General features: G+C 36.0%; 8 protein-coding genes across 8 annotated transcripts; 2 read left to right on the top strand and 6 right to left on the bottom strand.

Moving 5' to 3' along the window:
- Positions 1-297: 297 nt before the first annotated feature.
- MSB3 (Rab GTPase-activating protein MSB3) lies at positions 298-2,460 on the bottom strand (the record flags this gene model as incomplete). Its single annotated transcript, XM_071055285.1, has 1 exon — positions 298-2,460. The coding sequence occupies one exon, from the start codon at positions 2,458-2,460 to the stop codon at positions 298-300; it is 2,163 nt and encodes a 720-aa protein (XP_070909978.1).
- Positions 2,461-3,131: 671 nt separating this feature from the next.
- Positions 3,132-4,823, top strand: RIM21 (Rim21p; the record flags this gene model as incomplete). Its single annotated transcript, XM_071055284.1, has 1 exon — positions 3,132-4,823. The coding sequence occupies one exon, from the start codon at positions 3,132-3,134 to the stop codon at positions 4,821-4,823; it is 1,692 nt and encodes a 563-aa protein (XP_070909977.1).
- Positions 4,824-5,060: 237 nt separating this feature from the next.
- Positions 5,061-6,527, bottom strand: MRX6 (Mrx6p; the record flags this gene model as incomplete). The annotated part of the gene is made up of 1 exon (XM_071055283.1): positions 5,061-6,527. One exon carries the CDS (start codon positions 6,525-6,527, stop codon positions 5,061-5,063), a length of 1,467 nt encoding a protein of 488 aa, XP_070909976.1.
- Positions 6,528-7,043: 516 nt separating this feature from the next.
- On the top strand, positions 7,044-11,954 carry MON2 (Mon2p; the record flags this gene model as incomplete). Its single annotated transcript, XM_071055282.1, has 1 exon — positions 7,044-11,954. The coding sequence occupies one exon, from the start codon at positions 7,044-7,046 to the stop codon at positions 11,952-11,954; it is 4,911 nt and encodes a 1,636-aa protein (XP_070909975.1).
- A 166-nt stretch (positions 11,955-12,120) lies between these two features.
- CLA4 (serine/threonine protein kinase CLA4) lies at positions 12,121-14,652 on the bottom strand (the record flags this gene model as incomplete). Its single annotated transcript, XM_071055281.1, has 1 exon — positions 12,121-14,652. The coding sequence occupies one exon, from the start codon at positions 14,650-14,652 to the stop codon at positions 12,121-12,123; it is 2,532 nt and encodes an 843-aa protein (XP_070909974.1).
- A 621-nt stretch (positions 14,653-15,273) lies between these two features.
- TRF5 (non-canonical poly(A) polymerase TRF5) lies at positions 15,274-17,175 on the bottom strand (the record flags this gene model as incomplete). The annotated part of the gene is made up of 1 exon (XM_071055280.1): positions 15,274-17,175. One exon carries the CDS (start codon positions 17,173-17,175, stop codon positions 15,274-15,276), a length of 1,902 nt encoding a protein of 633 aa, XP_070909973.1.
- A 927-nt stretch (positions 17,176-18,102) lies between these two features.
- TOS6 (Tos6p) lies at positions 18,103-18,702 on the bottom strand (the record flags this gene model as incomplete). Its single annotated transcript, XM_071055279.1, has 1 exon — positions 18,103-18,702. The coding sequence occupies one exon, from the start codon at positions 18,700-18,702 to the stop codon at positions 18,103-18,105; it is 600 nt and encodes a 199-aa protein (XP_070909972.1).
- A 1,352-nt stretch (positions 18,703-20,054) lies between these two features.
- On the bottom strand, positions 20,055-21,740 carry RNJ42_05114 (RNA-binding protein; the record flags this gene model as incomplete). The annotated part of the gene is made up of 1 exon (XM_071055278.1): positions 20,055-21,740. The coding sequence occupies one exon, from the start codon at positions 21,738-21,740 to the stop codon at positions 20,055-20,057; it is 1,686 nt and encodes a 561-aa protein (XP_070909971.1).
- Between the last annotated feature and the right edge of the window lie 469 nt (positions 21,741-22,209).

Genomic DNA, 22,209 nt, shown 5'->3' with positions numbered 1-22,209 from the left:
GATCATTGACAAAAAATAAAAGCAATTTAAATCAAAAAAGTAATTAAACGTTATATTATAGCAACTGTTGTTAAAAATATACTTGGCGAGTTTAGATTCACATGGTTTTTTCTGTCTAACTAAATATTTAAATTATAATGCATTGTAATTTTACCGTTTTATTATTTTATATACTTGAAATGGGTATTAATTTTATATTTACGTCAAAGTGTATAATTTTATATATATATATTTATATCCACGCCGTTAATTTTGATTATGGAAAGTAGACTGATAATATTTGAATGCATTTTAAAACTAGTCCTCTTTATCCATTTTTTTTCTCATCTGTCTAACTTTTTCTTTTATGCTATTATTCCAGTGTACACCAGTTAGGCCCTTCTTAAATCCGTATATTTCTGAAGATAGAGCTTCATTGATGGCATCACTAGCAATTCTTGTGGCCTTTATTTTACTTTCTTCATCGTGTTCATCAATTGGCTCATCAGGAGCTCTACCCGATTCGTAGAACTTTTTGTATTTTTGTCTTTGTGAAGAGACATACTTCCGACATCTATCAACTTCTTCTTGGTCAAGTCTGTTGAATGATACCCTTTTCTTCAATATCACTTTATCAAAAAGGTCGTTGGGATCAATCAATGATTTGGGAAACATTTGAATTATTTGAAATATCTCCATATCACTTTCATCTTGACTCATATACTTTTGGTTATTATTCATATAGTTTGGAAGCAATGAGCTTCCATGAGATCTAATTTTGATCAGTTCATTTTCACATAGCTTAAAGATTGCAAGAGATGTCTTGAAAAGGAAGTGAGACTCCTCATAGAAGAGGCAATCCCATATACGCAGAGTGGTTTCCACCGGCATCACCCCTACAAAACAACCCATGAACCAACTAGCAGTACAGAGTGTTATAGGAGGTAATTTGTACAAAAATTCATTTTTTATACCTGGAATACCAGTATTCCTTACTCCCAGTGAATTACTTGTCTTATTTGACGATCTGCTCTCAGGGTTAATGAAGGGCCAAATCTCAGGGAGGTACTCTTTAATGCACAGCATCAAAACAGCTTGATCTATGTTCACACCTTCAAGATTAACGTTATGAACTCCAGGTAAATAACGTGATGTTATAATCACTAACATCCAAAATGCCCTTTCCTCATCTAAAAATAATAATAACATCCCAGCTAAAAAATTCATTGATTGGCAATACCCAATCTTTGGATTGTAGAGTGAGAATGCCACCAACACTCGTCTGAGCGATAAAATCAAAGGTGGTTCTTGTCCTTTGAATGTGTCATGCTGAAAATGCAAGTTATCAGGGAAAGTCCTGTGCAGATCCCTTTCAATAATGTCTAGGTCCTGGATTTTCTTCTTATCCGTTTTCATCAATTGATCCATCTTCGCCAATAATTTATCATAAACATCTTTGTTTTTGTTAAGCTTGTCCTGTCCACGCGCAAAATACCACCAAGCGTTACCTCTCCACTCTGCTGGAATACCTTTCCTTACGTACCTCTTCAGTTTCTCACTCTTAGATGGAAATCTTACTGGAGAATCGTTATCTATGGGTAACCCACTTTTTTCTAGCAATAATTTCCATTTATGCTTTCTTCTAATACAATATTGTGAATAACCATTCCACCAGTGATCGTATTCAGACTCAGATACATAATTTGATTGTTTCTTGAAACCATATCTATCATAGTGATGTGTACTTTGTCGACGTGCTGCTTTCAACTTTTGTTCTCTCAGTTTCTCCTCCGTATCTAGATTCTCATCTCTAAAATTACTTACAAGGGTATCATTAGTAACATTGTTAGGCAATGGCGTCTCATTAGGTGGGTGAATTTCTTCCTCTTCCTCATCTTGACTTTCTTCATCTTCGTCCTCCTCCTCGTCTTCATGATCCATAGAATGCTGAATTTTGGATAGTTTTGATTCTACCTCATCTCCGTACATATCAATAACACTCAAGTTGGCATCATCCTCGTTTAATGAAACACCACCATTGGTGGCGGTCCTCCTATGTGTCTTGGGTATAAATAGCTGTGAGGTCCTAGAACTATTCAAATTACTATTAGTAGATGTACTACTGACTATCTTCTGGTCAAGTACTTGGTCAACATCACTGTCGTTTGAGTACTCATTAGAAAACTCGTTCGAGGTCTCCCTATGAGAGTTATGAACGAAGCCGGACTCTCCAAGAGCACGAGATAAGGATCTACCAGCCAGATCAGTATCAGAGTTAGTCTTCTCATGAAAATTCGGAAGCGACGGCGATTTCTTAGGAAATCCCAAACTGTACTTCTTAATATCACTTCTACCAACATGCGTTAGCCTAAGCCCAGCTGAACTTAAAACTGCAGACTTTAACTTCGGAGTTGTGAAATTTCCACCACTACTACTCCGTTTATCCAACTCACTAACAGTATTTAAATCTCTGTTAGTCATCTTCTTGCTTATCAAAGTGTATATTTGGGAAGTGATCTATAATTAGTATAAAAAAACCTTTTGTATCGTTGTCCTTTTCTTTTATTCACTCCCCCCTAACTCGTACTTCTTTATTTATTGTATGTCGTTTGTTGTATTACCGTTCTCTTTGTTATTTCAAACTCAACAACACAGTGGCTATCGTTTCTCTATCAAATAGATCTCTACTGTTATCTACTCCCTACTTCCAACCCAAATCAATTTGCTTCGTGTGTACCGTAACTTTGATCTCGTTTTACTTCCCACGGTATTGATTGCAAAAAAGAACAAGAACAATCACCTGTATTAAACAAACGAATGCGCTGGATAAAAGAGCTCTATATAGTTACTCAATTGCAAGAAAGAGAAAGAAAGTTTCTAGTCTCAAAACAAAAGCCAAATGGCCATTTTTAATTAAAATAATAAAAAAAAAAAATCATGAAAAAATTCGGGATGGGCCCAGACCCCGAAGAGATGAGCATTTCCCGTATTCGTTTAACTTTAAAGCTAAGAGAAAGAGACGCTTTGGGATATCAGGTATCTATTAAGGGCTCAGAGTACTCAAAACTAAAGAGGAGCTAATGGAGAGATGGTCATCATAATATAATATTCCCCATATCAGCAAAAACAACAACAACAAAGAACTAAATAGAATGCAGCATCAACCTTTAAGGGAGGGAGGTCCGAACAAGACTGTTTATTCTACTTGTTCTGGTATAAGGATACCGGATGGGATATTAGTGGATACTGTTAATTTGGATAAGCTAGTTACCTATGGGAATGATATAATTTGGCAGAGTTTTTGTGTGAGGAATGGGCCGGCCTACCTTGTTGCGAAGACTAATTTGTCCCCGTATCCATACCTTCCTGTGATAATCAATGAATGGCACCACTTGATTGTCAGCGATAGCTTTGTACAGGGATATTGGAGATTTGGTTTGTTTTCTATCCTACTGTCCTATAGTACTATCTTTGTTATAACACTGTTTCTGACTGTTATAGTCTTCTTGGACGTGAGAAGTAAACCATATAGGTTCGGATCTACTTTGCTAAAATTATCTGCAATTCTAGCCAGCGTTAACATGAGTTACTTTATAGGTGCCAGTATGGTAAGGATAGAAAAGATAGAATCAAGACAAGGGCACGCAAGCGTCGATGTTCTAATTCAGCTTGCAACGACGGATACAACTGTGGCCACACTTAATATCATATCTGTATTTACAGCAAAGATGTGCCAAGTAGATATAGTAAGCAGATTATTTCAAAGAGTACAGGAACAGAGGATGATCATGGCTATAGGGGTGTTTTTAGTATGTGTTTCGTTGGTATTAACCTGCATTTCAACTTATACCACTTTGGCTGAGATCAATAATATAAGTCTCGCTATTATGACTCCTTTTGTGCTGTTATTTGATGTAACTTTAGCGACTTGTTTTGCCTGTCTAATCATAGCCCATATTTGCACTTCTTATCGACTGTTTTACAAAAATATACAAATGTTGATATTAACCATCTTGACTTTCATATCTGTATTGTTATCACCGGCATTTTTTTTAGCAGATATCGGCAACAAATGGCTTTCAAATTTTAGCACCATTATCAATCCGACATTGTACACTTGTGCAATTGTATTGGTGTGGACATGGCTCGACCGTATATCCCATTTGAAGAATATTCTCCAATCCAGTAGCATTTTAGGAAAACCAATTTACGAAGAAGAACAGGCGAACTACAACTTCGCCTATTATTTGGGTCCTCAGATACATGAAAATAGTTTAGATACTGATGAGCCGGAAAGTATAATGTTAAATGATATGTTTAGTAACTCTCCAACACCAATGCCATGGAGAAGTGATCGCTCTGAAGATTCTTCATCAAACAAACCTGTCAATAGTACAACAGGGATTTCATTCCCCACATCTAATAACCAGGTTCACTTTCAAACACGTACCACTATCAGTGACAGAATGTTTAACATTTTGACGGATGGTACTAATACCGTAAAGCAAAAATATAGGAAGTCCTCACTAAAAGATAAGTCAATGAATAAGAAAAAGGACACATACTCTGAGGAACATTCAATAGATAAAGTGCGCAAAAGGTTAGGATTAAACGATACTAGACAAGAATATATATACAAAACCAAAGATATTATATTCGAGTCAGACGAAGAGAATGGCCACTGTACTGATCACGATGATATTAGTGATGGTAATAATAATAATATTGATGATGATGATGTTGAGGGACATATCTACACCTATTCGAATGACTCGCAGCATGAAATAGAATCCGAAAATGAATCTGCAACTACTGAAATACTGTCAATGAACTCCAGCATTTAGAAATTTAAATTCTTTCATTTCATAACTACATATCGAACTTTTGATGTACATAAAATTATTTCTTACTGATTTATACACAGCTAAGCCAAATTAAACCGATTATGGCTCATCAATAAAGCCTACTTGAATATTATTATTTATTAATTACATGTCATTAAGTTACGTACTAGAAAATGTAGTAAATATGCAGTAACATATTGCTTGGACTGCTTTCAGTTAGGCAGTAAAGTCGCAGCGTTAACCATTATAATGATTCCAACTTTTAAAGGTTGCATCATAAGTGTTCCAATTTAAATACACAGGATATCGCATATATTTCATACCGCTTCGAGTAATAGAATAAACACCAGATGAATAATTATACTCTCTAGAAATATTTGTACCTCTAATAGTGTTCCAACGCTTGGAAGGTTTTAACCAATGCAATCTGTTAAACCCTACAACCGGGCTTCTACAAATTAGACAATCACTATCGCTCTCTTGAAATTCAGCAGATGGAATTGTACTGAGGAGGTCCTGTATTGTATTTTCTTGTAGCCTATGTAATTTCCTTCTGAATCTCTTCATCGCAAGATCATCTTTAATAGTGCTGGAGAAAGTTAATAAAATACTAGTAACATCTTGATATATCCTTTTACGGAAATACCTCTCAAGAATCTTTTTTGAGCATTGCTTCCTATTTATGTAAGCATGCAACGGTACCGAATAATCCCCACGCCTAGGTCTTATAACAAGTCCTGTAACTTTTTGAAATTCCCTTTGAGCTAGTCTTGAGAATTTCTCAACTTGAATCTTATATTGGTCACAATCTTTTTTCAAGAAACTGTATTTATGGTAAAAATACATTACTTCTTTGAAATGCTCTTTTCTCTTCAATATTTGCTCTTTGGTCAAATTTTGCATACCTAATCCTGACATATCACCACTTCTTGATCCTCTAATATTTGTATGGTTAGGTTTGTTGAAAAGATCTATAAGATGCATCTCATCATTAACCTTGCTGTTGTTAAATTTTAATTGCTTGATAATAGTGGACCTCTTTTTACCTCCAGACTTGTTCTTATTATTAATCTTCATCCTTAGAAGTTTGAAAGGCTTTAATCTTCCAATAACATTCTTAGGGACGTTCTTAAATGATTTGTCATTGTATTCGATACCACTAATAGAGGCTTCCCATGGTATGATTTTTTTCGGACTATCTTCTTCTAATTCCCATTCTGTATTCTTTAGCGTATCTAAAAACTTCTCCAAACTCTTCTCTGGGTTGTCACCATCTGTTGAAGCTCCAACAACTTTGAAGTTTTTAGAGATAAAATACCCGTTATCAATGAAATCCACGTTAGGCTTAATAGTAGCAGAATTTCCCAAGAAAAGCGGTTTAAAACCAGCAAATAAACCTTCTAGATGTACCTCATTTGGTGCTAGATGGTCCGTCGGAGACACGTTGGGCACCAACAACGTCGGCCGCAAGGACTCATCTCTTAATGACCCAGCTTTGCTCTGACATTTTTCATTCACTTCATCTACTTGGTTCTCCTTTTCCATAACAACATCATTAGCACCACTGTTACTTATAGTACCAAGATCATCCTTAAGTTTAGTAGTTTTCTCCTTTGTTACCGCACCAGCTTTACTCCTGCCTTGCGAAAACCACCTTCTCCCTCCTCGTAGCACCCCATTCGGTTTTAATAATCTAGGTATCATCAGGGATTAAATACCAACCTTAAAATCCCAAATTTTTGTAGTAGCAATGCACAAACAATCCCCCTTCGACTAAAAGCAATTATCTACTGCTAGAAGAACGGTACCAAAATAATTCCAACGGGAAACGCCTGTAAATTACAAGTATTGTATATCTGCTAATCGATATACAGGTTAAATCCTCTGTTCACTCTACTTTTTTAGATGAACAGTTATTATCATCACTGGTTTGTATGATAGTATGGCTTTAATCTGTGCCACACGCCTCGGGGCCCTTTTTTTAAGAGCGGAAAGGCAAATTAAATAGAAGAGACACCTGGACCTAGAGGTCTACCTGAAATTAAATCTGGGGACTTAGGAAGGGTTTAAATAAACTCCACCAACTTAAAGGCATTGCCATTGAATCATTAACTAATTTTACTATCAATTGGGTCTTTCTTGGAGTGATAAATTTGAGGGTTACCGTTCAATAAAAACAAACGAGAACAAGGGCTAAAAGGAAAAACTTAAAAGGGAACGATGTCGAGATCTACAAGTAGCTTTGCTTTATTCAAGAAGCAATTAGACACAGATTTACACACGTTAGCTAATGAATCGCGGAGACGGAGTGTTGAGGTGAAGGAGGCCAGTAGTAAGTCGATTGAGATTCTGAAAACAGTTCAAGCAGTCAATGAATTAGAGAACCACCCTGATTTTGTGGTGCCGTTTGTGTTGGCATGCAAGACCAGAAATGCTAAGATGACTACTATTGCTATGCAATGTTTGCAGAGTATGTCGGCAATTAGCTGTATTCCAAAACGCAGAATGACGGAGGTTCTGGACTCGTTTATAGAGGCCACTCATTTGGCCATGGATATACAATTGAAGGTGTTACAAATAGTACCAATTTTTTTTGAGACATATGCAAAATACATTACAGGGGATCTATGCAAGAAATTGCTATTTTGCTGCACATCATTATTGCGAGTGCCTAATAAGGCACCTGTTGTTGCAGGTACCGCCAGTGCTACATTGCAGCAATTGATGGATGAAATATTTGATAGACTAAGTAATGAAAAGATCATTTCAAGCATAGAGGATGACGATGATAGTGAGCTAATGGAAGTATTGGTAAATAATAACGAGACAATTAAAATAAACAAATATCGTTATGATGCCAATATTACATTTTCAAACCTTTGTTCTATTGTTGATGCTAAGGGTGCTGAGGGCGGAGATGAAACAAAAATGATGTTAGATGTGTCTGATATTCCAACTGATCTAGGTCTTGAGGTGCTGGAATCGATATTGAAGAACGGTAAACATTTTTTTATCCAGTTCGACGATTTGCAGTTTCTATTAAGAGTCAAAACTATTCCCTTACTTTTGCGCTGTATGTCTTCTTCAAAACATTTCTCTACAGTTTTACGTTGTTTCAGGTGTATTCGTTTACTGATAGACAGAGATTTCCTATCAATAATAGAATTAGAACTAGAAGTAATACTCTCTCTGGTTATCCATAATCTATCCATGGATTCTTCTATCACTCAATGGCAAAGAGTTCTATCATTAGAGGTATTCCATAATATTTCTCAAGATCCAAAACTTATTAATGAAATCTACAATAATTATGATAAATTTGAAGACAAGAAGCCTGTTTTGCATAATTTCTTGAATCAGTGTCTACTAATATTGAGCTCGGAAGATTTAATTGACTATGTTGGACAAACAAGTATCATTGAGAAAATCGATATGCCACTCATTTCCAGCGAATCCTTTTCTAACAAGATGTCTTTCATGCAAATGCTGGATAAAAGTTCTGCACCAAATGTTAATATAACATATATTATTTGGCTGATTATTAAAACCACTAATAGTTGGTCTGAAATATTAAGCAGACAAGCTACTGAGATAACTGAAGTTTCTGATAAGACGAAGAAACAATCGAAAAAAAAGGAATTGCATAAAATTTTTGATGGTTTATTTGAGGACCTTTATTCAATTCACACTATGCTATTATTTTCGTCTACGATTGATACTAATATTTTTCATTCATTAGTCAGAGCATTTCAAAAATTATCACATTGTGCAGGTCTTTTGGGAGATAAAAAAAGACTTGAAAGAAGTCTTGAGTATTTTAGGAATGCTATCATTGAGTTGAGACCAAGAACGGAAGTATCATTAACAAATGACGAGATAAAAAAATTACATGTCAGAAGCCCATCCGGAACCGGTGTACTAAATACAATCAGTGACTCATTGATAGGAGCAACTACAAACACATCAACTAATGAGTCTGAAACAACTCCATTTTACACAAGAAATATCACTAGCAAGAACATAAGTTTATTCAGAGCTTTGATTTCCTTAGCTATCTCATTAGGTCCGGAATTTACTGCTACCTGTTGGAGTTACACTTTTGGGACTTGGGATTGGATGCATTTCTATCTATATGGTGCATCTTCTGAATTTTTAAATACGCAAAATATTAATGACATACCACCATCAACAACTTTGTCAAGAAATGACCTAATTAGTACGGAAAATACTATAGCTGGATTTTTAGAAGCAACAAAAAACTATCCAATTGTAACACTAATCAGCATGCTAGATGAATTAAAAAAATTATCAGATACTACTCTAAACCTTGATAGTAAAAACCATGAAGGTTTTGAACCTTTTAATGACAGCGGTTCTTTTTCTTATTCAGCATATAACCCAAGCTTTTTCATTACTCAAATAGCTGATCTAACATCTGCTAATTTTATTCACATCTTAGAGTCTCCAAAGGGTAAAAATTACTGGAAAGTTTTTGTGGAGTATATGGGAAATTTGATGAGCAATAGAGACAAAGATGGTGCGTTAAGATTATATAGTAGTCATGTTTTTTCTGGGGTCTGTAAGAACGGAACTAATGAGATTTTTGAGATTGAAGAGGTTCACGATAGGAACACAAAATTGGCAAAATATGAGATATTCTTGATGCAAGCGTTCATTGATATAAATGATGCTATTGAATGCCTAGAAATAACAAATAGAGAAGTGCACAATGGAAATTTAAATGTCGAAGGAGATATTATTTTTCAAATTCTTACCACACTGAAAGATCAACTTAATGAATTTGGTGACCTTATTGAGAAATCCTGGAACTTGGTGTTCAAAATCATAAACAGTCCATTTAGATGGCTTAAAGCCGATGTGGTCGATCTATTACATAATGATATCGATGATGCATCTTTGGTTGAAGGTATTAAAACAAAGCAAAAAAATATGATACAAGTGGCATATGATGTTTTCAAACTGATTTCAGATGATTTTCTGAAAAGTTTACCTTTAGAAGTCATCCCTAATCTAATAGACACTATTGTAGCATTTGTTAACCAAGAGAAAATATTAAATATTTCATTTTCGTCCATCAGTCAATTTTGGCTGGTTGGTGATTACTTGAGAACAAACTATTCGAATATTACCGATGACTCTGATTCTGACTATAAAGAACTTAATAAACCAGAAGGGAACAATAATAACAATGATTATTTAATTGAACTTGTGACTTCACAAGATATTTCTCTTCCTACCAGATACCATGCTATATGGCTATATTTGTTGAAAAATCTACTTTTCTGTGCTATTGACAAAAGAAATGAGGTTAGTAATGGTGCTATTCAAACATTTTTCAGAATAATTGACTCTCACTCTACTAGTTTTCCAGCTTGGAAACCGATATTCAAGGAAGTCTTAGAACCATTCTTAAGTCTAGAAAGAAGTGACGATGAACTCATTGTTAGCCTAGAATGTCTAGATGTCACACTAAAAGGTATGGTAACATTATTTAATGAACACTATTCTGATTTTTCCAATGCTGATGAGCTTGCTGAAGAGTGGATAATTTTATTGAAATTGTTTACTAGACTTCTTAAGTGTACTTCTACCGGAGTCCGATTTGTAGCCATCAAAAATTACGGTATTGTAGTCCAAAATCTGTCTTGTTACACAAATGTTCCGAATAGCCTATTAGGGCTCTGTGCTGCAATTTGGACGGACTATAATATAATGTACAGCGACATTAGCAATTCCTCTGAATTAAGTCAAAAGTCTGAGTATGATTGTGTTTGTGAACTAATGTTGGCTTTTCCATCAATGTGTGCTTTAATTGAGAATTCTGAGAACTTGAAAGACACCTTTTTGGAGAAAAGTATGGGCTTATTTATTTCGGCGATAAAATTTCCATTACTTCCCGAGCATTCAATGGATCAATCTAGACCTTCCACACTCCAAAATGCTGTTCTAAATGGAATGACACTAGTTTTCCAAAAAATTTCAAAAGAACATATGTTCCTATACTTTGTTCAGCTAAGCATGATGACAACTCTAATATTTGGTACCAGAGCAAAAATTGCAAAAAAGTTGGCACCAAAATTACAGAAGACTTCTATGTCAAGAATTCCTACATTCGAGGCTGTCTGTTATAAGGCGTCTGAACTATTTCTGACGCAGTTAGATGAGGCATCAAAATACCAAGTTGAGCCACAAGTTAAATACTTTATCAAGATATGTCACAATCTTCAGGAAATTGTTGTCAGTAAAAGTTTGATAAACATATCTAAAGATAGTTCAAACCCATTTTGGGTGCTAGGATCCCTATGTTTCAAAAAATTATTGACTTATGTCGAAGATCCAGCCAAACTTTTGAAAAATGATATCGACTCGCAAAAGGAATTTACGGAAATTTTCATGTCCATATTCTTATGTCCTACTGAGAGGATAACTGATCAAATAGATACAATTACAGAGAATGATGATATAATAGAGTTTGAGAGCTATTCTGCATTGTTCAGGAAAAACTGCATTTCTTCTATGCTAAAGGAAGATGATTATGATCAATTGGTAAATTCTGTATGGAAGGCTTCACTAATATATGAATTAGACGATATCCAAAAGCAAATACTTGATAAAAGTAACGGCCCAAATAATCCCCAAAGCATATTATCACATCTGACTGATTTTGAAGTGTATGGTCAAACAAGACAACAAAAACACTTAACAAAACACAAACTCGCAATTGTTTGTATAAAAGAACTATTAGACTATGCACAGTTATGCGATAAAAATTTATTGCCTTTGGCAAAAATTACCATGCCGTATTTGATTTCAAGGATAGCCCTGTTATTAAGTAAATATATTGCAGATGAATTTTTAACTGGTCTGGCACCGATTCCAAAACTTAGAGGCGAAGAGATGAACATATTACTCAAAGGATTATCTAACTTATTGAACTCTCTTTATGAAGGAGAAAATGCAAGCTCAGAATTAGTGACATCCTTGAGTGAGTTGTATCCTTTCATCTTAAAGACAATACCAGTATCTCATAAATTAGCTGGTCTACAAGATGAACTGTTAGAGCTTTCATTAAATTTTACAAAACTTCTTTCTAGATTCTCTGTTCAATAGAATCTGCTAAAGCATTATATATAGTACAGCTTTCTGAAATAGTTATTAGTTTATAGAAATCATCGTAAAATGTTAACTAAATATCGAACGAAAATGAATTTAAAATATAAAATTTATATGCTGACTATGTATAATGCTAAAATCGTTTTGTTTTTAAATAACGGTATCATTTTTTATATTCTAGTAATGATGATAAGTCTTCTGGCTCACATGCTATATTGAAAAAACTGTGGTGGAGCAACTCCTCAGTAGACGCCCTATAACGAACATCTACACATAGACAAACACTCAAAAATCTCTTGATTTCAAGAGATAATGATTGTGGCTGTTTCAATTTAGGTGTACCATTAGTAGCGATTAGATATAATGCCTTTAGAGGGTCTTCATTCAGGTAAGGAGGCTCACCTTCAAGCATTTCGATAGCCATAATACCTAGTGACCATACATCGACCTTGGCATCATATTCCTTTTGCTTGACAACCTCTGGGGCCATCCAGTATGGGGTACCAACCATTGTTGCTCTTTTACTGCGTTGGTCTGTTAGTTTAGCACAGAAACCAAAATCAGTAATTTTTACTCGAGCTTTAGTATCCAGTAAGACATTATCCGACTTTATGTCTCTGTGAATAATATTTCTATCGTGTAAAAATTTTAAACCTTTGCATGTCTCCCTAACAATGTATGCGATTTGCGGTTCTGTTAGAGGCGAGTAAGCACTGCCATTGGTTGGACTGTTTTCAATGATATCCGTCAGAGAACCACCTTCCATATATTCCATGACCACCCATAAATCATCTTCTGTTTTCAGATAGGCTTCTAAGAAGTTAACAATATTTGCGTGACGAGAGTCATTCATGACCATTATTTCATTAACAATCAACTCTTTTCTTGGTTGTTTTGACAAAACCATTTGTTTGATAGCGACTTTGTCACCCAAATCTGGTTTATCGTGCTCAGTTCCACCTCTTTGTTGCTGAGCACCGGTATTTTCTAATAGTTCGATACGCTCAGCAAGGTAAACGGAACCACTAGCACCTTGACCAGCCTTCTCAATCATCTTGAATAATGTAGAAGGATCAGCGTTAATGGTTACATTAGTCAACTTACTCATAATCTCAGCATTAGACATGGTAGGTTTGGATGGCTTCTTAGATTTTTCAGTAGGAGATGTCGCATTTCCTGCAGCGGCTGGTTTCTTAGGCGCTTGTCTCATCGGCTGCAGAGCACCAGGTCCTTTATTTTGTGGGTTAACAGGTTGTTGATTCTGCTGCTGTTTCATAGCGATATTTGCAGCATTTAAAGCAGGGTTTGGTCCCGTATTTTGAGGTGGCTTCATTACTGGAATTGTTGGGTAGGTCTTCATTTGGTTATTCATGGATTGCATATTTCTAGGGCCTTGATGCATGTTATTATTCATATGTGGGGGCATCTGGTTTATTGGTGGTTGATTCTGTCTGGCACCTAATGGAGACGCAGGGCCCTTAGCATATGGATTAATCATGTTATGGTGAGGTCTATAGCCATTAACAGGAGAAGGTGGTTTGGAATTGATGGGAGAAGATCCAGGAGAGGGGTATTTGTTGGCGTAACCTTGTTGCTGGTGGTAGTTATTGTGTGTGGCCAATTTAGGCAACGAGTTTTGAACTCTTCCGTTGTTTCCTGGAGATGGAGCCTGCATCCTGGGTGGGATACTATGTTTAGCTGGTAAACCGTTTTGATATTGATTATGAGGCCCTGTTTTACTAGGGGTATTGGTATTTATAGATGTTAGAACATTTTGTTTAGGAGGACTGTGAGTGCTAGTCGTAGTAGTGTTCGATGGTTTTGGAGGAGTTGGTGCTTTTCTTTGTGGAAGCAACGAGTTCGGTTGTGACGCTATTCTATTTTCTTCCGGAGAACGAGAGGAGTTGGAGTCTCTTGATAGGTTTAACTGTGAACTAGATGAGGCACTGCCGGACGATAACGAAGTAGAACTGCCATTACCTATAGATGATCCCTCGCCATTATATTCCTGGTAGAAGTTTAGGACTTGTATCACTGCGGCAGAATCATTATTCCAATCCTCACCAGTAATCCTAGAGTGTTTAAGTAGCTTCTCCCAGTTAGTAGGCATTCCGACGAAGCTGCCCGTCTCTGGGTCGAACCCGACGTGCACCTTATGCGTAAAGTTTGTTGGCGACGAGACGCCACTCAATAGAGGACATTTGGAGAAGATCGAGTCGAGCCACGAGTTCATATCAAGCTCAGTCTTCGTAGCAATGTATATGGTCTTCTTCGACATGGAATCGGTGTTGGTCTGCGAGCCGTTAGAAGAGTTCCGCTCATTTATACGTGTCAACTCAAAGCAATACTGCTTCAACTGGTTCTTGCTCACACTCACTATCACAGTCACTGGTATCTTCAACACTGGATCATCACTAGTCTTCTCACTCTTGTACAACGCCAGCGCACTATCAGAGAGCACCATAAACCTTTTCTGCCACAGAAACGAAAGCAACCCATCGTCCTTGTACGAGATCCAGCCCGTCTTCCTCCGTGACACAACAGGTACCTTGTCTTTACTCAGATTCAACTGATTCATATAATTAGTCAACGGCTGCGTCTGATTATACGCTGTCGCAGCTGGTGGCCGTGGAGCTGGCCCAATATTCTGGAAATCATTATCAGATATCTTAGCCGCTGCTGCAGATAATGACATCGTTCCTTTTCTTATTTTGCTTTGCTTTGTGGATCCTTTTTACCTTCTAGTTTTCCACTTTTTCCCTAGTCTCTAAATCCTAACTTCTAATATGTATGTGATTATAATCTTCTTTTTAAACTAATGTTTTCTTGTGGGTATATTCCCAATCGTGATCTCTAAAATTTTTGTATCATCTTATTAATAAAACGGGCTTTATTTTAAATATTATTTTTTTTTTTTTTTTAAATTTGATAAATTAGAAAGAGCGAAGAAACACGCGTACAACATATCCTGATTATGAAATTTACACAGAAACACCCGTACAAGAACCATTTCTTAAACTGACGCGTTTTTTTATTGTTTTTTTTTCTTAACTCGTCGTTTCTGCGAGGTTTTCTAAGGCTGCCTACTCTATTATTATTTTTTCCTGTTTGCCTGTAATTTCGCGATTTTATTTTCTGTTGCTCTTACCTAATCGGGTAAATATATTAAAACGCGTCTATCATATATAACGTTAATAAAGCATGATTAATCGTATATTCGTATAACATATTCTTATGTACTAATAACCAAATATCAGGTACTATAACAATAGTAGTACTAGTAACATACTTATGACATTACTCAAAATAAAAATATCTATAAGGCCTGTCCCTTGGCTAACCAATAATCTCTCTTTGTCTGCATGTCTACGGCTTTTGATTTCAAAGTTGCCGCTGGCTCAGCATCTATTGGTGTCTCTATCGTAGTTTCATCGTCTTCTAGTCCCATAAACGTGTCGATACTTGTCTTTTTCTTCTTTACTGGCTTGTCCTTCTCCTCCAGCTTGCGTTTCTTTCTCTTCTGGGCTGTTTCTATCCTATACATTTGCTCAGTTATCTGTACTTCATTCTCACTGATATTGACGAAAGCATCTTCCTCTTCTTCTTCTTCTTCTTCATTATCAGAGGACGATCCTGATGATGATGATTCTTCATCAAGATGGATAACACGGGCACGCTTTTGGTGGTAATACTCGTTCTCTATGATAGCTTTATTGGTAACTAGGTCTCTCTCGTCACTGAAGTCTCTCGGCCTGCCTTTGTACTTGATCACATTTCCAAGGATACTCTTGCCGACCCGGTCTTTAAATGTTGCTGCATCTAGTTCAAAACATTTGTTTACTAGTAAATCAAAGGCACCGGCAAAGGACCTCTTGATGTCCCGGAGGTTGAACGACCCACGACTTATGTTGTTGGTGACATCGCCTGGGTCCTGGATCGCCAGCGTAAAGGAGGACCGCGCAGGAGGATAAAACCGACAATGCGTCTTAGGCAGGTATGTAGCTCTCGAGTCAGCAACACAGATCGCTACATCGTCATATGCAAAATTCTTACCGTAGAGTTCGAAGAATTCAATCAACAGCACTCCGAGATTTTGTAAAGTGTCTATTTCTCTTGACTGGACTCTAGGATGCAACCGCAGAAATGAAAACACTAGACATATTATACTAAATCCACCAAGACCACCAGTATGTACGTCATTTAACCGCCTCGCATGTAAAAATTGCTTCACTACTAGTGCTAATTCACGCAAACCTGGCGTATCATCTATCCATTCCCGAATAATTTTTGCAGCGGCAAGCCCGTTTGTCCTCTCAAAGGATACATCAATGTGAATGTCAGATTCAGGCTCGACAAATTTAATGATCGGAACTCTTGCTTTAGCAATGACTTCAACTCTAGTGGCAAGCCCTTCCTGTTTTAAATGCCTTGCTAGCTCATAAAGATATTGTCTGTTCTCTTTGTCCCCATCCTTACTATTGATAACACAGTCGATATCTGACCCTGGTAGGTATAAATCTGTTGCGTACGAACCAAATACATGTAAATCAGAATCTGGCCACAGTTCCTTTACAGCTCTTCGTATTTTTGATATTGTTCTGTTTCTAGTCTTGATCTCATCTTTGCTTGGGGATATGTATGATACAAAATCTCTAATTTCAGCCGTCAGCCAGTCCGATATTTCTCTTTGTCTTGAGTGATCATGATTTAATATCCAAGGAAATTCAGAATTTAAAGTCCGTTTACTTTTAGCTAATTCTTCATTATCCTCTTCATCGTCCGTACTCTCGATATCAGGATCGGACTCTTCTTCAACCTCTTCATCTTCTTCAGAGCTACTCCCCAGTGCAATAAAGTCATCATTATGTTCCAAACTATTGGTCCTTGATACGGTTTCCTGGAAAACACCTTCGTCTCCGGACTCAACTTCAATTTCCGGTATCTCATAATATGCATCACTGTAATTAGCTGCCTTAGATTCTCCATCATTAAGCACCAGGTCGTCGTTAGACTTTGACAAAACATTCATGCCATCCTCAGGATCACTCAAATCTAGAGCCAAGTTCTCGTATTTATTTAAAAAGTCCTTATTATCATTGAACACTTCCAAATTTCTTTGGACAGCATTAAATGACGATTTCCTCATCCGTTTAACCCTATTAGTCTTTTTAGAATTCTTTGCAGAATTCGAACCTCTTCTGAACCTTTCACCTCTCATCCAGAGTGTATAGTATTTTAAATGCCCTGGTTTCTTCTTCCAACTAATAAATGTAACGACTCAAATGATACTGAATAATGAATAGAAATTAACAATGCAAATCGACTAATTTTGTTGATAAAAACCAAATAAGGAAAAAAACAAAAGGTTGTCTAATCTCTAGCAATAAAATATAAAAAAACAGTTATGATTGTTCATTTATTGTAGTATCTCAGCTGCTAATATATGCAATTACTGGTATTATGATGCGATGAGCTGCGATGAGCTATAATTTTTTTTTTTTTCAAATTTTTTAGGTTAATAGGTAATAATTTACGATATGTAAATGTGATTGGCAAATTATATTTAGAATTTGTTATAGTATTATTAAAATAATAAACTAGAGTAATATACATATATTTAGGAGTATCAGTATATACTGATATCCTCGCTCTATCAGTTAAAGCAAATAAAGTCGATGGAAAGACTATTAGGGGTATCATTAGTTATATAAAACGGAACGTCGTGGGTATTAATCTACCTAGAATACAGGTAGTGTTTAGTGCATTGCTTCTTTAACTCATTACCATTTAGTACTGAAACTATCACCATATATTTATATTTAATGTCATGAATCACAATTATCAAAGTGAAGAAATGGGGAAATGGCCAAGAAGTCAGGGGGGGTATCAATATGGTTTTTTATCCTGCTCAATTACATTTTACATTAAAATAAAATAAAATAAAATTGAATGGGATGGGTATCATTAGTTATCATATGGATTGGAATAATATTATTTTAGTCCCAGATTCTTAATTTATGTCAGATTTTTTTTGTTTTTTTTAGTTTTTGTTAATATCTTGGTTTATCATATGCATGTTGCTTTATTTTAAAGGAATAATGAATGCCAAGCCTGTGGTTTTTCATATTACCTCAAATTATTCTGCTTATAATAGCAAAGCAACAGCAGCAATAACAGCAGCTGTTAGACCAGCAGCGTTCTTGGTAGCGCCGTTGGTGACTTGTTGTTGGATTTGACCGTCACCAATTTGAGAAACAGCGTTAGTCTTAACGGTACTTAGAGTACTTTGTTGTTGAATGACTGCAGCACTGGAGGATGGAGCAGCAGTAGTAGTCTCATTCTTGTATGCAACAGAAGATGATGAAGTATGAGCAGAAGCGGTAGAGACTGGAGCCTTAGTAGAGGTGGTTGGGACGCTGGTGGCTGGAGTTTCAACCTTAGCGGTAGTAGTGTCAGCTTGGATTTGACCATCACCAATTTGAGAAATAGCTTGACCGGCATTGGCTGCAGTGGCAGTGGCAGTGGCAGCAGTGGCAGTGGAGACAGCCTTAGTAGAGGAAGAGGACTTAGTAGATACAGTAGTGGTAGTGTATGGAGTGGAAGTACTCTTGACAGTAGAGATAGCAGACTTTGTGACTTCTGGAGTGGTTGTAACATCGACGTAAGTAACACCATCGGAAACAACAGTTTCAGCGACGGCGAAGGCAGCAGAAGCAGCAATGGTAGCGATAGTAGAGAATCTCATTTTAGATATGTTATATTAAAGTTGTTTAGCTTTGCTTAAAAGAATGACAAATTAGTTGGTAATAAGGTAAAAGGTTAGTTTTATACTATTCTTTGTTTTTGTACTTATTCAAAACAAAAGAGAAAGGAGAATTATTGGTTCAAAGATAACAATTTGTTGCTTTCTTATATATTCATATTTTTTTTTTTCGTTCTTTATCTAAACAATCGATCCACATGGCAATTAATTGGAAATATCTACAATGGGAAGCGTTAGAACATTATGGATTAGATAGATTTCCTCAACCCGTATTTTTCTTTTTCTTGTCTCCCAAACCTGTCTGGTGTATTGTAGAATAGCTATCAACCAGTCGCCAATTGTTCAGATGAATATCAGCAAAATATCAAATTTGGATAGGCCATAATTAAAAAGAAAAAAGGAATTTTAACTTAAATGTAACTGGTTATAATGAGAAACTGTGCCACAGTAAATGTACTCAGCTAAACACGAAAATGAAAGGAAGGACTCAATTATTTTGTCAAAAAAAAATTATAGATCTAGAGCCCATTAGGATAAAATGCTGATCTAGACTTTATTGTCACTTGGTGATTAATTAATTCCATTAATTATTTTAGTGTGTCTGTATGCTATTTTTTTGGCGTTAAATCTTATTGCGATTATTTATCAAGAATAGATGAATACTATTAGCTATTTTCGTGTCTATAAATTTCAATGGCTACTCTCATTTACAATGATCTGCAAAACTAGGAAGAGTTCTAGAATATCTTTTGGTTAAAGAGCATTCAGTACTGAGATATATTACAATCTTTACGCCTTTGATCATTGTTAAATTTTGCTTAACGCGCTTCACGGCCTGTGACACGAAAAATTCACCTCTGAAAAAAAAAAGTTTAAGACGCGAAAATATTTTCGTGTTCTTTAATAAATAATTCGTGTTCTGCACATATTCTAAGTAAATATCATTTCATATTGACATAATGTCATTTAAGCTAACTATTAAAAATTATGTCAATTGTTACTTTATAACTAATTACAAAATTAAAAAAAAGGGAAAATTAGTATATTATAACATCGGTATTGATATAAAATGAGGTAATATGGATTAATATATTTTACAAAAGCTGGGAGGTAAATACAATAGTGAAAAAAATGAATTTTGTTGTTTATTCTTATATCTTATCTTGTTATCACAGTAACTCAAATAATGATGAAAAGTAAACAAAACAAGTAATAGATAGGAAATTATTGTCATAGATATAATATTATCTAAATGCAGAATATTTGGAAATGCTTGTAAAAAAAAAATGTAATGATTTATATTTAACTTCTCTAATCGAAAGAATGAAAGGGGTTTAGTCTCTTCTGTTATATGGATGGTAACCATTACCTCTGCGGTTATTGTATCCACCGCGTTCTCTACGGTAACCTCCACCTGAACCATTGTAGCCGCCGTGACGACCACCACGATTATAACCTCCTCTGCCTCTGTCATGTCTGTCTCCTCTGTCTCCTCTGTCACTTCTGTCGTTTCTGTCATTTCTGTCATTCCTGTCACCTCTAGGAGCCTTTGGCCCTCTTGGAATATTGATAGGTAAACCATTATTATAATTGTCATTATTATTGCTGATAGATTTTGATTCTGAGCTTTCTCCACCTATGGTCTGTACATTTGATGGTGTTCCAGTAGCTGAGCTATTTTCGGAGTCGGTTTGGTCATGTGAACCGGTTTGATGGTTGTCCATACCATTGCCTTGGGGAGAGCCATTACCATCAACACCAGCTGTCGGTGGCATAAATCCAGGCATCATCATTGCCATCTGTTGCTGGAACATTTGTGTATAATCCATACCAGTCTGTTGTTGTAGTTGTTGATAGTATTCTTGCATCTTTTGGTAATAATCTGTCATTGCCTGTGGGTTGAACATTGGATTAAAACCACCCATCATAGGGTTCTGATACATGTTAGCCATCGGATTTGAACCCATTGGGTTCATACCGCCCATTTGATTCATCATATTGTTCCCTTGAACAGGTGAACCATTTGACTGATTATTATTACTCTGTCTTTGGGTGTGTCTTGGCTCAGCTCTCTTGATTTCTATTTTCTTATCTTTAAAGTCTCTGAATCTTTGTTCACAAACTCTATCAACAGCATCTGGAGAATCGTAAGTGACAAAACCGAAACCTCTAGATCTACCTGTATCTTTATCTAACATCAATTGAGCATCAATAATTGTACCCCATTGAGCGAAATATTCTTCGAATTCTTTTGGTCTCACATCTGTACCCAAACCACCTACAAAAATCTTACCAGTTTTGTCCTGTTCTTCTCTAGGAATAGCTCTCTTGGGGTCGATCACCTTACCATCTAGGATATGTTGAGTTTTGACCACTTCATCAACAGATGATGGGTCTTCGAAACTCAGGAAACCAAAACCTCTAGATTTACCCGTGCTTGGATCTTTCATGATCTTTAGATCAGTAACATTACCGTACTTGCTAAAATATTCACGGAGACCATCTTCAGTAGTTTCCCAGTTCAAGCCACCAATAAACATCTTACAATTCTCTCCAGATAGATCTGCTTTGACGCGGGTATCAGGATTCTTTTGCTCCTGAGCTGGCATCTGTGGCATTTGAGGCATCTGTGGCATCTGTGGCATCTGTGGCATCTGTGGCATTGAAGATTGCTGGAATTGCGACATAGTTTGCTGAAGTTGATCCCAAGGCAAGTTAGCAGCGTTTCCTTGGTTCATGGCTTGGGTATCATTTTGATTACCGTTGGCATTACTATCGAAATTATCTTTAGCGTTATTTGAGTCACCAGCGTTATCAGATTGATTACTAGTACTACTATTATTTAAGTTAGAAGATAAAGCTTGTAAAGCAGCTAATCCATCAAGTTGACTAGTGGCATTGTTTTGCTGATTATCTGTAGTGCTTTCACCTGGCTTACTCTCTTCGACTGTATTTTGTTCAGTAGGAGCTGCTTGATCATCACCATAGATATCGTTAAAGTCTTCTTCGTCTGAGCTCATTTTTCTAATCGTGCGTATTTCCGGTACTTTAGTTCTTTCCTCTTCAGGTTAGTTTGTCAAGAGTATAGGTTTTCTAAAATTCCTTTCTTGACCTTCTATCGTATATGTTACTAAAATTTGAATATTCAAGTTTATAAATGGGTTTCTTCTACTTGTAGAATAGAAAAATAATTAATTGTTATTTTTTACTCAAAAAACAATGAACCCAAATACTATCGTTGTAAAAATTTAAAATTTACAAATTAATTGCTTAATAATAACAAAGAATTAAAAAAAAGAAAATGATAATTAATATTAATAATTTCTTTGTTCCTTCAAATTTCCGCTGTAAACCGACTAAAAAGCTTTCTTTTATCACCTTTTTTTTACTCAGTTAGTGTTAATATCTATCTGCTGTAATAAGTAATCTTTTGATTGTTGACTACTCGTGTAATTCTTTTCAGTTCTCTCAATAACAAACCAAAAAAAA

This window comes from Nakaseomyces bracarensis, assembly GCF_045282275.1.
Source record: "Nakaseomyces bracarensis strain CBM3 chromosome Unknown Scaff13_0, whole genome shotgun sequence".
Classification (NCBI taxonomy): Eukaryota; Fungi; Ascomycota; class Saccharomycetes; order Saccharomycetales; family Saccharomycetaceae; genus Nakaseomyces; species Nakaseomyces bracarensis.
The sequence above is the reverse complement of the archived record's forward strand: the minus strand, read 5'-3'. Positions and strand labels throughout refer to the sequence as shown.